The sequence below is a fragment of the Lynx rufus genome, unplaced genomic scaffold (genome assembly GCF_022079265.1).
Source record: "Lynx rufus isolate CCGP_SWC_20201006 ecotype Redwood Valley unplaced genomic scaffold, mLynRuf1.p SCAF_7, whole genome shotgun sequence".
Classification (NCBI taxonomy): Eukaryota; Metazoa; Chordata; class Mammalia; order Carnivora; family Felidae; genus Lynx; species Lynx rufus.
The window spans coordinates 61,711,451-61,727,558 of NW_025814889.1; the positions used below are offsets into that span (position 1 = coordinate 61,711,451).

General features: G+C 37.2%; 1 protein-coding gene across 3 annotated transcripts in view; it reads left to right on the forward strand.

Annotated features, from left to right (window-relative positions):
- The window catches only part of CCDC91 (coiled-coil domain containing 91), a 351,169-nt gene extending 341,481 nt beyond the window's left edge, over nucleotides 1–9,688 (forward strand). For all 3 annotated transcript variants that reach the window (XM_047065633.1, XM_047065634.1, XM_047065635.1), the window contains one exon: nucleotides 8,599–9,688. In XM_047065633.1, coding sequence (XP_046921589.1) covers nucleotides 8,599–8,709 — 111 coding nt within the window. In that variant the 3' untranslated portion in view covers nucleotides 8,710–9,688. The remainder of the gene's footprint in view (nucleotides 1–8,598) is intronic.
- Nucleotides 9,689–16,108: the final 6,420 nt, after the last annotated feature.

Below are 16,108 nucleotides of genomic sequence, written 5' to 3' on the forward strand. Positions count from 1 at the left end.
CTCTAAAAGAGCATCTGTAATTCATCTTGTGCATGGTAGAAAGTTACACAATTTCTTTATATGTTGACATTTTTTAACTGTATAAATAGTCAGACTTGAAATATACTTTAAAGTTGAAAAGTATCCTCAAAGAGAAAAGGAGATGAGAACTCTGGATTGAAAGTCTTCCTGGGACATGAATGATGACCTGTAAATGTTCTGGTAAAGAGATTAGGCCTCCATTTTCTGAAGTTCATGGTTGAGGCAGTTGGCACTGCCTTAGTTCAGACCACTGCCCTGACTACATTGAACCTTTTAGAGTCAGAGTTATTCTAAACATGTATTTTATGTAACATTATTATCCTAAAGTTGGTTCAGAGTCCCTTTCAACATGATTTACAATAATGACATAGTTATATTCCCAGAGAGGGGACTTCATGTCTAAACTCAAGCTTTATATACAATATATCCCTCTTGCAATCAAATTTTCTTATCTGAAAATGTCAAGAAAAGACTATTTTAAAAGAGAAACTCTTTATGGTTAATATACCAGTAATAAAACAGATAGCATAGAATCTCCATTAATGCAACTAGTAATGTTATACAAAAGTCTAAAGTTTCTTAGGCTGAAATGATGAGAAGCAGAATTTGAAGATACAAGAGAAAAGTAAATATGGTCTTTAGAGCAAAAATATTTAAATGTCATACAATAAAAGTAATCACCACTCAAGAATAAATTGATCTTCTTCAAGTCTGCCAGCCCTTATTATGATGGTTTCATAAAACATACCAAACCACTACAGTTATGTTTGCATATTAAGTTTTAAAATCGATCTGCAGTCTACTTCCTTCATGTCTACATTGAGGCTAAGAGTGGTGATGTCACCACACCCAGAATAGTTCTCTGCACCTTCTAGGAATGACTCTTACCTACCCATTGTTAAATACTTAGGGAGGGCCTAGAATGTACTTGATACGTAGTAGAGTTTTTTTAAGCAAAGATAAACTCAGGTTGTAATACATTTAAATATATTTTAAAGAAGCATATTTTTTTAAGTGTAGGAAGACATACAAGTTTGTGAAACTGGTCTCTTAACCACCCAGAGCATCAATTTAGACTATGAAATCTCAAAATATCTTCTCACTAAAATTCCATGCTTACTTATAAGAGGAAACTCGATCAGTGTAGTCTTCTTCCTATATTTGCAGTTTGTTTTGAGTCTACAGGAGTTCTGAAGAAAAATCAATTTGTGGAGCATTTTTCCAGTTATGCTTTATGCACGTGCACACACACACACACACAATTCCAAAGTTTAAAAAAGTTGGAGAAATGTTACCATACTATAGCCATTTTGGCAATTCAAATGTTTATGAGCACAAAAGCTCTGAGGAGTTCTAAAGAAAAGAAACCTTTTTAATTCCTCATTTCCCAAGCTTACCTGACTAAAAAACCCTAAAACAAAAATAGAACATGTGTTACATAGAAATGATATTTTACACATTGTGGGAAACACTACTCTAGTTTGTAAGGACCTCAACAACTTGGAAAAATCATTGTTAGTAGTTTCCTTGGGCTGCTATAACAAAGGACCACAAACTAGATGGCTTAAAACAACAGGCATTTATTCTTTGACAGTTTAGCCTTAGAAGCTAGAAGTCTGAAATGAAGGTGTTGGCATGGCTATGCCATCTCTGAAGGCTCCAGGGCAAGATCCTAGCTCCTGCTATTGCTGGCAATCTGATGCATTCCTTGGTCTACAGCCACATCACCCCAGTCTCTGCCTCCATTTGCACATGGTGTTCTTCCCTGTGTCTGTTTCTGTGTTTCCCTGTCTCTTGAGTAGGACAGCAGTGATTGGGTTAGAGGCCATCCTAATCTGGTATGACTCCATCTTACATCTTAATTATATCTGCAAAGACCCTTTTTCCAAATAAGTTGACATTCATGTAAAGATGATTTCCAAATTTGTATCTCTTGCCCTGATCTCCCTCCTGAATTACACTCTTCTATCCAATATCTGACTTATCTGATAGGATTAGACAAACCAACCCCGTCTAAAACAAAATTCTAGTTTTCCTCACTCCAGCTGCAGTCCATCATCAGTAAATGGCAATACCATTCTGAGAATCACCTTTTCTTTCTCTTCTCCCTTCATCCACACTTCTAATCCATCAGCAACTCAAGTTGGTTCTATCTCAGATATGTTCCAAAACTGACCTACCGTTAAGCTTCCGCTGGAAGTGGTCTAAGTAACGTTATATCTTGCCCACACCAAAAGTCTCAGAACTGGGTCTTCCTCTTCCGTTCTTGCCCCACTACAGTCTGTCATCTCCAGTAACAAAATGTGGTCTTTTTCTTTTTTTTTCTTTTTTTTTAACGTTTTTAATTTATTTTTGAGACAGAGAGAGACAGAGCATGAACGGGGGAGGGGCAGAGAGAGAGGGAGACACAGAATCGGAAGCAGGCTCCAGGCTCCGAGCCATCAGCCCAGAGCCCGACGCGGGGCTCGAACCCACAGACCGCGAGATCGTGACCTGAGCTGAAGTCGGATGCTCAACCGACTGAGCCACCCAGGAGTTCCAAAATGTGGTCTTTTTCAAACCTAGAGTGTGGTCATACTCCTGCTCAACACTCTCCAATGCCCTCCTACCACCTAGAGTGTCCTACATGCTCTGGCCACTGTCTTGTTTCTTTGATCCTCCCTCCTTCTCCCCATTGCTCATTTTGCTCCAGTTTTACTATATGTGTTGCCCATCCTTAGTCAAACCAAATCCAGACCTACATTTCAGACCTCACTCTTGCAGTTACATCTGCTGTAAAATTTTCTTTCCGGATGCATTTGCATGGTGCCTTTCTTCCCTTTCTTCTTTCAGTTCTCTTCGTTACCAAAAGCTCTCACCTTGGTTTTTGTCAAGTGCTACTTTGTTATTTTTTATACTACTGATCTCCACCTGAAAAGTATTAGTTTGTCTCCTCAAACTACAGTATAAATTATGATAAAACTGAGTATTGTCTGATTCATCACTGTATTTCCAGTGCCTATAATGCACATCGTAGGTGACAGAGAAATATTAAATAAATGAGCAAATGAAAGAGTGTATGAATAGTCCTAAGCAGACTTTCTCCACTACAGTCAAGCCTCCTTCTTCAGTGTCTCTCAATAGTCTATCTTTGTTCTCCTAACCTGCTTTCCTCAAATTGCTAACACATCTTCTCCTCTTTATCTAAGGAAATGCTCTTGATACTCTGAGCACCTGTTCAAGTCCCACCTCCGTGAAGTTTTCACTGCAGCCCTCCTGCCATGATCCCTCCCTGTCTGTCATCTTCCGTTAGACTCCATCTTTATACATCATCTAATTGTTCTTCAATTACTGTGTGTGTGTCTCTCCTGAAAGATTATAAACTTCTTAAGGACAAGGACATTATTTTATACTTTTAGTGCCCAGGCCTCAGAGCAATCATGTACAAAGAGTAGGCGATTCTGACTTTTTTATTGATCAACTGATTGACTAGCTGATTAATTGATTACCTCAATCTCAAACATGTAAATGAAACAACTTGAGGGCCTGTTGTGAGGGGAGGTGTATAATAAAGTCAGAAAAAGAGGGATGTTCATATCCAGATAACACTATTAAAGGGTCAGCATCATAACAAATAAGTGACTAAAGAACTATTTCATTTCTTATTAGAAGGTAAACAGTCTTTCTTACCCAATATGATGATGTTAACTGGAAAATCTGCCTGAGTAATCACAGTTCCAGATCATCATACTTGACCTTTCTTCAGTGCTCATGAAAGAGTTTGTTAGTGAATGTGAAAACTGAATCCATAACATGTACTATTACTAAACTGATAACATTTGTTTATGAATCACCTTCCATCAGTGAATTTGCCAGATATCCATTCTAGCTTTATTAAAAAATTAGATCACTTTGTAAGCATAGTTTAAAATATGGTGGAGGGCAGGTTAAAAAAGTAACATTGATAAAGGTAAACCTAGTATTTTCACATCTCTTGGTATATGTTGCTGGTAGAGGCCCAAAAGATATTGAAATTAGTACTAAGTGCATTATATATATCATATATATAAGACATATAATATATATATTCAAAAACAATGTATTAGATTTTCTGGGATGTAAACAGTGCTCTTAACAGTTCTATTAAAATAACCTACATAGGGGTGCCTGAGTGGCTCAGTTGGTTAAGCGTCTGACTCTTGATTTCAGCTCAGGTCATAATCTCATGGTTGTGAGATCAAGCCCTGCATCAGGCTTTGTGCTGAGTGTGGAGCCTGCTTGGTATTCTTTCTCTTTCTCTCTCTCTCTCCGCCCCTCCTTGCTCCAGAAAAAAAAAAAAAAAAGCCATACTTGTTTGTAATTGACTTTGAATTGTGCTTTCTAGACCAAGGTATGTTCACCATCCATTGTATTGTATTTTGGAACGAAAGCTTATGTCTAGACATGTTTTTCTTTTTCTTTGCCATAGCATGAAATACTAATGGAAAGGTAAATCTAATGCAGGGAATTACTAGGAACTCATGTGTTCTTTTTTTCCCCTCCTAATCTTATTAATATTAACTTCTGGCAAGTAGTATGCTTTGAAATGGTTTTCAGCAGTATGCAAACTCAAGAGATGCAAAGAGGGGGAAAGATATTTATAAAGCACAGGTGTCTATTTCTGAGACCTCAGAATTTCCAGGTTATTTCCAGGTATCTGAAATAGCTGAATAAAGGCTAAAGCAACAGAAAATGAAGGGAAAACAAAGCAGTTAGAGCTACAGTGTTATTAAGAGATTGTAAACCCCATATCCAGAAATGTTTGCCACCACTACTCTGGACATAATATATTGTCAGCACAAAGTCATAGAATACAAATCTTTGATTCACTTTGAAATGAAAGTCACAAATACAGGACTAACTCCCAATCTTCAAGGGGCAAAAAGAGTTGAATATTTTGCAGATATCTTCTTGCCTCAATAAAGGATAATAAGGTAATGCCTAATAAAACAGAAGCTGTTGAAATTCAGGAATTTGCCATGAACATCAGCTTGATATACTCGTTTCAGAGACAGGAATTCACTGTCTTCATAAGAGAAAGATCTTAAGTGTTCCTCCTCACAGATATGATGTTATGTATCATGCCCAGGAAGCACCACCAAATTAGAAGTTCAGCTCTGTGATGGCCCAATTTATCTAGGGGATCAGTGTCACCTTATTGCTCCTTGAAGTGTTGAGTTCCTGTTGATTTAATGGATCCCTGCCTTCAGAAAGTCCTGGAGAGGCTTAGTGAAAGATGCAAAATGAACTTTGGAGCTGTCTAACCCCAAAACCAGTATGGCCATCATCATATAATCCACTAATTCCATAAGCAAAAGAAGAGAAGTGCTTGATATGTTTAAGTAAACATTTTATCAAACCTTCAAATATATATTATGCTTTTAAAATTTTTACAGAATATGTATTCATTCTGAATGGATAAGTAGAGATGATTATTGTTACTTAGCAACAGTCACAGGTTGCATGTTATGTGAGCTTGTGTGATAGGCCTTCTAAAGCAGAAAAGTTTATCCTCCATCTCATATTCAGAAATTCTAATATATTCAGTTAAATTTCGTTTTAATGGAACTCCTGATTATTCTAGGGGCTTCTAGAAGACTGAACTATTAAAGCTAACACTTATGATATATGAACATGAGTTATGAAACTTAATTGTAAAGCAAACACCCATGAAGCCACCTCCAAAATGAACCCATGTGTCTCACCCAGCCTGACACTATCCTCTACATACAACTCCAGATACAACCATCCTCATTTGTGATTGCATAATTTCCTTGCCTTAAAAAGAAATATATTATTGCCTATTGATGTAACTCAAAATAATACACTTTAAAATTTTGCTTGGCTTTGTGCTTTATGAAAAAAAGGACATCAGACTATCTCTAGTCTGACCACTTCCATTTTAAATTCAATTTTATTACAAATATTCACTAATTTCACAAATATTCTTCTGAAATATTTGATGGTATAGTTAGTAATATGTTTCTTAACATGCAATATATTCAGGTTTATTATAAAGTTGTAATTAAGATAGCATTATATTTGTGTAGGGACAGGTAAATTGTCTATTGGAACAGAATAAGGAGCCTAAAGACAGACTCTTGCATATATGGAAACCTGATTCAAAGTAGAAATAACACTGCAGATGACATATGCTTTGGCTCATGCATAATTTTTAAATAATTTTTAAGTAAATTTTAAATAAATAATAAAATATCCATTTTTATATAAGTACATATAAAATTATAAATACACAATGGAAAAGTATGCAACAATTTAAGAGAAGAAAACAGGGGTGATCCTCTCATACACTGCAGATTGGACTAATATATTAGTATCCTCACTCTATAAAGCAATTTGGTATTATCTATCACAATTTAAAATATGCAAATATAGGGGCGCCTGGGTGGCTCAGTCGGTTAAGCGTCCGACTTCAGCTCAGGTCACGATCTCGCCGTCTGTGAGTTCGAGCCCCGCATCGGGCTGTGGGCTGATGGCTCAGAGCCTGGGGCCTGCTTCCAATTCTGTGTCTCCCTCTCTCTCTACCCCTCCCCTGTTCATGCTCTGTCTCTCTCTGTCTCAAAAATAAAAATAAACGTTAAAAAAAATTTTTTTAAAGTATGCAAATATTATGATGTAGAAATTTCACCTATTAGAATCTGACCAAGAGACAGCATCGAAGATCTTTTGAAAGGAGTGCACTCAGGTTGTTAATGTCCTTGGTGCTTCAAAAACAAGACAAAACTGGAGTAAATTTACATGTCTATCAGTGAGGAGAGTGGCTACATAGATCATGGAACGCAGTCAAGTAATGTCTTAAATGAGATCGGGAAAATTTTGGTAATAAAATTTCCACTAAAGCAGTTGAAATAAAGTGATTGTATGCACTCTCCCATAGTTAAAAATTATTAAGATCTGGATCAAATATTTTAAAAACCTATCTTTAAATGCTTGAAAACATCCCAAAATGGATAGAAACTGGGAATGGACTGGAGTTAGTTATTAGTACACTCTGCTGTACTATTTGAATTTGGACCAAGTGCAAATTTTTTAAAACTACAAGTATTTATATTTCAATTTGTTTTATATATATTAAAATAAAACTTTTAAAAATTCACCTGGATATGCTACATATTTTTAGATTAGGTCGAACATGTTTTCACTTTTAGAATTAAACATGTATCTGTCATTTCCTGGTAGACTGCCTTGCTCTGTTTGAGTAACTATTTACTGATTCATTCAATCTCAGTAAATATTTACTGAGCGTCTAACATGTGCCAGACCCTCTTCTAGTTGCTGGGGTACAATAGTCAGCAAGACACACAAAGTCTCTGCTCACTGGGGGTTTATATTGTCATGATGAGCTGTCTTGTTGAATAGACATGTATAAGCAGAGGCATATATTCACCTAAAGGTATATCATCTGAGAGAAGAAGGAGAAAATAAAAACAGGAAAAAGGATGAGGAGAAATCCTATTTCTGTATGTACATTAATGTAAAACTGTTAGAATTGAAGGGACTCTTAGTAGTGTTCAATTTGTTTACATGAGCATTTTGCTAAATACAATGCATTTTTATTAACTAATTTTTAGGATATTTCAAAGTTTTAATCTTCCAGTTTTTCAGTCATTTTGAATGTCAGCAGATTGTAGAAGTGGAATTTAACAGAATTCTTGGTTGGATTTTTTTCTTTTATGTTGGGGAAAGCTTGTCAGAAGATTATGTCAAATTTCACAGAAGTATGAAAGGTATATTCTGTGAAATGGAATTTACTTAACTTTGTGAATTCCTTCATTGTTTTCTAACCTATAGGCAATGTGTTGTCATTGGTTATTTTTATACCAGGGGCAAATTTATTTTTCATTTAAGTTTTTAATTTCAATTCCAGTATAGTTAATATACAGTGTTATGTTTCAGGTATACAATATAGTGATTCACCAATGCTATGCATTACTCAGTGCTTATCATAAGTATACTCTTTAATCACCATCACCTATTTCACCCATCCGCCAATCTGCCTCCTTTCTGGTTGCCATCAGTTTGTTTTCTATTGTTAAGAGTCTCTTTCTTGGTTTGTCTTTCTCTCATTTTTTCCCTTCACTCGTTTGGTTTGTTTCTTAAATTCCACACATGCATGAAATCATACGGTATTTGTGTTTCTCAGACTTATTTCACTTAATGTTATACTTCCTGACTCCATCCATGTGATTGAGAATGGCAAGATTTCATTCTTTTTCATGGTCATGGCTGAATAATATTCCTCTTTGTGTGTGTGTGTGTGTGTGTGTGTGTGTGTGTGTGTGCTGATCAAATGTATGCTATTTCTCTAGTAACTGAATACTAATACCAATTTTAAAATTATAATGATTATCACCTCACTTTAGATAATATAGGCCAAAATTAGTGACTACATTGTCTCTGAGTTTAAAGCACTATTTGATTTTCTAAATCATCTTAAGCCCTCATCTAGTGGGCTTCAGTGGCATAATATTCCTTACCCCTCAACTAAGTGTATTTTTTTTTCTCTTTTTCTCTCCCTCTTTTAAAAAAAATCAACAGCTTGATCAAGTCATCCGCCACAGAAGCCTGTCCAGTTTGGAACTGTTCCTCTCTTGTGCTCAGAAACAGTTAAGTGCTTTAATAGCTACAGAACCAGTTGACATTGAATAAAGAGAACATGACAAGCAAACCCACACTGGCAATGGATAAATCATTAGACCTCTAAAATACATGCTGTGAATTCTAAAGATGCTTTTGTTTTCTTTCCAAACCTTGCAGAATTGATTTCCACTTCAAGGGTAAACTAAACCAATATTTAGAAGAACTATCACAAGATCTAATTTATTTTCTCTTGTTTTCTCCTTTACATTTACTGTTATTTTCATAGTAGTAGGAGCAGCAGCAGCAACAGAAAATAAAATGTGACCCAAAAACCGTTGAAAATTGCCACATTACCAAAAGTTAATTAAACTTCATATTCTCTGGTGGCCTATTACATAGTATTTGGTAAAAGTAGTAAATACCTTTACTTATTGCTTCACAGTGGCTCCTGATAAGATTCTGGAATGTAGCCATACATTTATTTGATTTTGCGGATAAACAGCATGGATTTCCACATCACTAATTTATCTGTGTAACTGGGATATAAAACACTGACGTGACAGAGTCATTCTGATATTACCAAACCCCTTTTCTATAGAGGGATCTATGTATTTTCATTGGTAGTGATTAAAAATACTGAACATTATTATATTAATTCAGCTTTGATCTGATGTACCACTTAAAGGGGTATGTGTGTGATATATGCTTACTTCCTGTTTCTGTTCTTCGGAGTCACTATAATTCAATAAAATCATTTTTCTTATTAATCCTATCATGAACTTAATCTCTAGAAAGATAATATAACTTAGCCATTTATAGGAATTCAGGTTCAATATAAAAGATATGAAATCCTTTCCCATTATTTCAGAATGTATTTAAATTATGAGCAGTGTACTTTAATGCAAAATCATGAGTCTTTTTAACATCAGAATTAAAATGCTGTCATTAAAATGTATGCAAACATTTTGTCTTGTTTTCTGAAATGCTTCTATTTCCATGGGCTTTGTACTTTTCTGGGATTTCTCAATCTAATAAAAAGAACTCCAAAAGCTTACTTGGTTATTATTTTTCCTTTTTTAATCTTTCAAAAATTGATTCTTTTAAAAAAATTTTCTTAAACTTCTATATTTATGGATGATGATGTTTTTATACCTCCACCTAAACATTTGAAATAAAATTTGCCAACAGTCGTTTTTAAGTGTTGATAACTACTTAGTTTTCTCTTATAAATTTAAACGAGAAATTAAAGTAAACAGCAACATAGTAAATCAAGGAGGAGGGCTTTTAATTCAGGAACAAGCCAATAACACAATGTTATAGTCATATTTAAAATCAGTTGACTCTTAGGGCACCTTAATGGCTCAGTGGTTAAACGTCCAGCTCTTGATTTTGGCTTAGGTCATGTCACGGTTTGTGAGTTTCAACCCCAGCCCCACGGTTTGTGAGTTTCAACTGGGATCTATGCTGACAGTGTAGAGCCTGCTTGGGATTCTCTCTCTCTTCTCTCTCTCCCTCTCTCTCTCTCTCTCTCTCTCTCTCTGTCTCTCTGCCCTTCCCCCTCTCTTGCATGCATGTGCGCTCTCTCGCTCTCTCTCTCCAGATAAAGTTTAAAAAAATCACTTGACTCTCTGTCATCAAATTTGAAATGATAAGGTATTTTACAAGTCGCTTAAATGTGAATTAGATGAAAATGAAGCATAGGTCACTGATACTAAGACTCAGACTAAGATCCAGAGACAGTGGAAATGTCAAGAAAATCCAGTCTATACCTCTCTTTCATGCCTGTACCACCACAGATTGATTTTTTTCTCTTCTGTTTGGGGTTCCAGCTTTGCTATTGGCTTAGACTAATTGTTGTCTGAAGTAATTTGGAACAAATTGGTACTGATCAGTCTACAGGTATTTGCAGAATACCCACCAAGCACAAGAAACTCCTGGATTGCTACAGTGCTTTTTTTTTTTCCACAGAGCTGCCCTTAAAGATAACTAAGAATAATCATCTGGGCAAAGAATCAATTATTTGAGTACATTGATCCTTCCAAACCGAATTAGCCGATAATCTGTTTCAGTGATGTTCAAGTTACGGATTTCCTCTTTAAGAACTGTATTCTCCTTTTGCTCTGGTTATCAAAAGGACATAGACCATCTCCAGTAGTACTCACTAAGAGAATTAAATGCTTCAAGACTGTGCCATGACTAAAGGTAAGAGTTTTTCCCTGAAATGTGAGCCCAAAGTCTCAAAGAAAAATACCCAAATGTTTTGTTTTTAAACTTTCTTTGCCCATTGTATGATTCTGCTAATTATTTTTTTCTTTTTAATTTTTTTTTCAACGTTTATTTATTTTTGGGACAGAGAGAGACAGAGCATGAACAGGGGAGGGGCAGAGAGAGAGGGAGACACAGAATCGGAAGCAGGCTCCAGGCTCTGAGCCATCAGCCCAGAGCCCGACGCGGGGCTCGAATTCAGGGACCGCGAGATCGTGACCTGGCTGAAGTCGGACGCTTAACCGACTGCGCCACCCAGGCGCCCCTCTGCTAATTATTTTTATGAGCATTTTCTACCTTTATGTTTAGGTGACTAAGGCACCATTCTGAAAGGCTGAGAGGAAGACAGCAGTTAGATGTTTTGAATGATAAAGCTTTATCAAAACAGTGACTGCATTTTTAATAGCATGCTTGAGGGTTCATTAGTAGAAAAGTTTTCTGCCCCTGCAAATGAGTATCTTCTTTGTGCCAAGTATTTTCACATCTTATACCAATACCCTATAGTTTAAACAGCCCTGTGAAGGAGATGATCTATCCATATTTATTAGTGGAGAGGTATTTACTTGCTCATGCATGATGAATGACCAAGTGGAGTTGGGATTCAACCTCAAAGCTTTCAACATGCAGTTTACTCATTCTAGTACACTGGAGATGCTTAATATTCTCTCCATGAGAAGATATCTGAAACTCTCTCTTCCATGTAATCTCATCACACTATTTTAATCTTTTAAGAGGAAGACTACCCTCCCTCCTTGTAAACCTAGTTGGAGTTCTGGCTCTGCCTCATTCTAATTGTGGAATGTTGAACAAGTTGCCTGACCAATTTGAGTCTCCGTTTTCTCTTTGTGAGGTAGAAATAGCGATTTTTATAGGCTTTTTGTGAAAATTAAATTAAGCTTTTAAAATGCTCCATATACAGGCCATGTTGATGTGGCCACCAGTTCACAATTACTCCCCTTTCTCTGGGAACTGTCCATGAGATACAAGTGTGGTTACCCACACACAACTGGTTAAACAATATGGTCCAGCCTCTCTGACCTAGACTGATCCACAAGTGAAGATCTGACCTCAACTGGGCCTCCTGTGCAGAGTCGTCTGGTGAGACACTTAACTACTTTACCCTACGGAACCAGAGATGAGAACTTCTGAGGTTGAAAGTCCCCTGATCCCTGCCTTGCCTGAGTCCTGGATTCTATGAGATACCCAAATATTCTTGCAGTATGCCAACACCACTTACTTTTTTCCCCTAAGCTAGCCAGAGCCAGTTTCTATTCCGTGTAACCAAAAGAATATTAATCAAGGCAATCCAGCACAGAGCCCAGCGCATAATCCCTGGATACTCGGCACTTGTAAATTCTTCATTTCCTCCACCATAGTAATCCACATCCAAAATGGGAACACTCTTTGATTTATTTTAAGGAATGTTAAAAATATAACTGAACCAAAGCCCCTATTGTCTAACAAAGCCAAGTAAATCACAGATACCTAAAACTATGAACAAACAGTGCCCTATTTAGAACTTCTCTGTCACTCAGAATCTGGAGTAGAGGTTTAAACTCAGCTTTGCTAAATGCTGATTCATGTTCCAATTCAAAGGAGCCTTGCTCAGTGATTGCTCTGAAATTAAAACCAGAACAATGTCCCTATGATTGGTGTTATTCTGCACTGAGTCAAGCATCTATAATGACTTTTTTTTTTAATCCGGCAGTTAAACTGAATGGAATCAGGAAATGCTATCTATGCTTTAAAAAACAATAAAAGCAAAAGAATTATCTGTTCACCTAATTTAAAAGATAGCCTTTGCATATTAAATCCTGAACAAGGGGGGTGGGGGGGAAACCATATGTAAAAACCTGGAAAACATTAAAAAGCCCCAAGAGAAAAAGGCAAGTTGGATCAAAGCATTTAGCTCCTAGTCTTCTGTTTACATACCAGCAAACAACTCTACTGTGTCTCCATAGACTCTGCTAACAAGAAGCAGAAAGCCAACGTGTTCTGAGTCCATGGGCCACTTACTTGTAGCATCACCACCAGCATCACATTAAGTGGGCAGAAACTATATGAGCACTGCCAGCTGGGACAGCCAGAATTTGTTTAAGCCCGGCAAAACTAAAACCGTTCCTTCTATTTAATTGAAAACTAAACACATTTTCATACACCTCATCTGCCACAATGTAGGGGCTATTTGGGCATCAATCATTGCTCCATAAATAGAAGGAAAAGTGCTGGTAAAATTTCCCTTGCTCTTCTCTAGTTTTCTGTTTTCCTTTTCTCAGAAGCATCCATTCTCAACAAGTTGATGACCTTTATTTTTTTTTATTTTTATTTTTTTTTAATTTTTTTTTCAACATTTATTTATTTTTGGGACAGAGAGAGACAGAGCATGAACGGGGGAGGGGCAGAGAGAGAGGGAGACACAGAGTCGGAAACAGGCTCCAGGCTCTGAGCCATCAGCCCAGAGCCCGACGCGGGGCTCGAACTCACGGACCGCGAGATCGTGACCTGGCTGAAGTCGGACGCTTAACCGACTGCGCCACCCAGGCGCCCCTTTTTATTTTTTTTTTAATGTTTATTTATTTTTGAGAGAGAGAGCATGACCAAGGGAAGGGCAGAGAGAGAGACACACACACACAGAATCCAAAGCAGCCTCCAGGCTCTGAGCTTCCAGCACAGAGCCCGACACAGGACTCGAACCCATGAACCTCAAGATCATGACCTGAGTCAAAGTCGGACGCTTAACTAACTGAACCACCCCAGCGCCCCAAGTTGATTCCCTTTAAATTGTACCTCCCCCATCCCTGCATGTTACATACTGGACTTTCGTATGGAGTATTTATAGAAGCAAATATTTTGTGTTAATTGTCATTTTTAATTAATCTGTGTTCTTAGTTTTTGTTGTATAATCTCTCCTCCTTAAGGGAGAACACATATCTGTTTCATTTATTGTGTCTTGAAGGCATTCCATAGTGCCTAGCCTGTGGTGTGAACTTCGTATATAATTGTGAGTTCATAAATAATTGAATCAATCAAGCAATCGATCATTGCACTTGTAATATAATAAATCAACTAATTCTGGGATAGTGGAGTCTGACTACTAATTTAAAGGACTGGCTATGATTACTGTATTTCCATTTTTTAAATGTTTTTATTCATTTTTGAGTAGGGAAGAGGCAGAGAGAGAGAGAGACAGAATCCAAAGCAGGCTCCAGGCTCTGAGCCTTCAGCACAGAGCCCCATGCGGGGCTCAAACCTGTGAACCTTGAGATCATGACCTGAGCTGAAGTTGGACGCTTAACCAACTGAGCCACCCAGCCACCTCTAACTACTGTATTTCTAAATGAAGGTTTGGTAGGAAAGTTACCTCTCATAAAACAGTAACCAGCCTTCAATGAATCAACAAAACTTCTAAACACTCTAAGGTGAATTCTGTACTTCCAAATGCTACTGAAATGACTAAATCACTATATCATAGCTACTAGAATGCAGCTCAATTAATAGAGATGTGCTACCCAAATTTAGAAGCTCTTCTAAGGGTGGGCAGAGGGAAGAACATCTGGAAAATGATGTGTGGAATAATTTCTTACGGTTCTAAGAAGTGCCTGGCCCTAAGAGTAAGAAACAGCTTTCTGTTGAGTGGGCGGTAAGGTAAGTGTTAGCCTCACTGGTCATGGTCCATCAGGTTTCGGTTACAAAACGAAATGAGGAAGAAAGGCTGGAGAAGAGATTGCGCAGGGTTCTGTGATCAAGAGTAAAAGATTCAGAGGGCCCCATTGGAGTTGTGGTTGAGAGGAGAAGGAAGGTGTTTAAGAGTGGAATAGGTCAGGGAATGTCCAGAGCAATGTGTTGTGAGAGTCCTGATCACAGAATCCAAAGAATATCTGATAGGCTTTTAAAATCCACCTCTAACTCCCATTTGTGAAATGAGCTGGTCTTGTATTTTTGAGAAATACACAGAAATCAAAAAACAAACTCATTCAAAAGGTAGGAAAACTTGACTCAGTCCTGGCAAACATTCGGTTCTCAGAAGTCTGGGAGCTGACTTAAAAAGAAAAATCTGAAGCCACAGAATGTACAAATCACTAATTTCAACAGAGCTCAGATACTGAAACAGATTGTAGAAAACTTCTTGTGTCAAGATATAGAAGTAATGAATTTTGAGTTTTTGCTCTTTGGCGTTGGTGCTGTTCTGTAAAATGTTAGTAACTGCTAGACACGAGGGAAAGCACTATCTTTCTTTTTGCCTGTTTTCCATAACAACCCAAAATGTAAATATTTAATTTAAGCTATAAAAAATTTAAACAATGATTCAGGTAGTAAAATTTTAGTTCTTGTCTCAGTGAGCTGTTCTTTAAAATCCATCCTATGTTATAAATTCTATAGGCAAACCAGTATGTTTTTAAGCAACACATATTTCTCTTGCACTTTTCTTTTTGTCTCAGAAAGCAGGGGAAGAACTCTTGCACTTTGTATCAAATGAGAACTGTTTTTGAAATGTTGGTAGCCATTATGTAAAATGAAGTAAACTAGGTGGAAATATCAAATCAGACTTTTTAGAAAACTCTGGTCTGTTCTTTCAAGACAATCCAGATAAATAACCAGCTAGCTAAAGTTGTTGAAAAATGAGATTTGTTCACTTTTATATAAACGAAATTTTGTCAGTGTCAGGGTAATCGACCTAATAATACAACCCTTTGTTATGCTGGTAGTTCCTCACCTGAAGGAATTTTGTGTTCAGAAGTGTTTTCACCCTATTCCTTATCATTTGAGATGCATACTCTCTATTAACACACATTAAGTAGTCTAAACATTCTGTATAACCCATAATGCAGTGTTGTATGCACCTTCACCTTAAATGTAACAGGGCCAGTGCTCTCCTTGTTTTAGTCTCTCTTTCTATGTGATCCCATCTGATTCCCTGGCTTTTTATATATTGCCCGTATGCCGAAGACCACCAGATTTGTGTCTCCAGCCCAGTTCTCTGAAGTTCAGAGCCCTATCTTCAGCTTCCTACTTAATATTTCCACTTGATGCGGTACTTCGCGTACTAAACCCAATGCTCTTCGCTCTTCGCCACCACCCCTCCTCTGCTACTCGGAGGTCTTTTCTCTATCTTTTGTAATATTTCCCATCTCAGCAAATGTCAATATCATCTCCCCCTTTCTCTCTTTTCTCCCCCCTCGCTCCCTACCACAAAGTCAGTCCT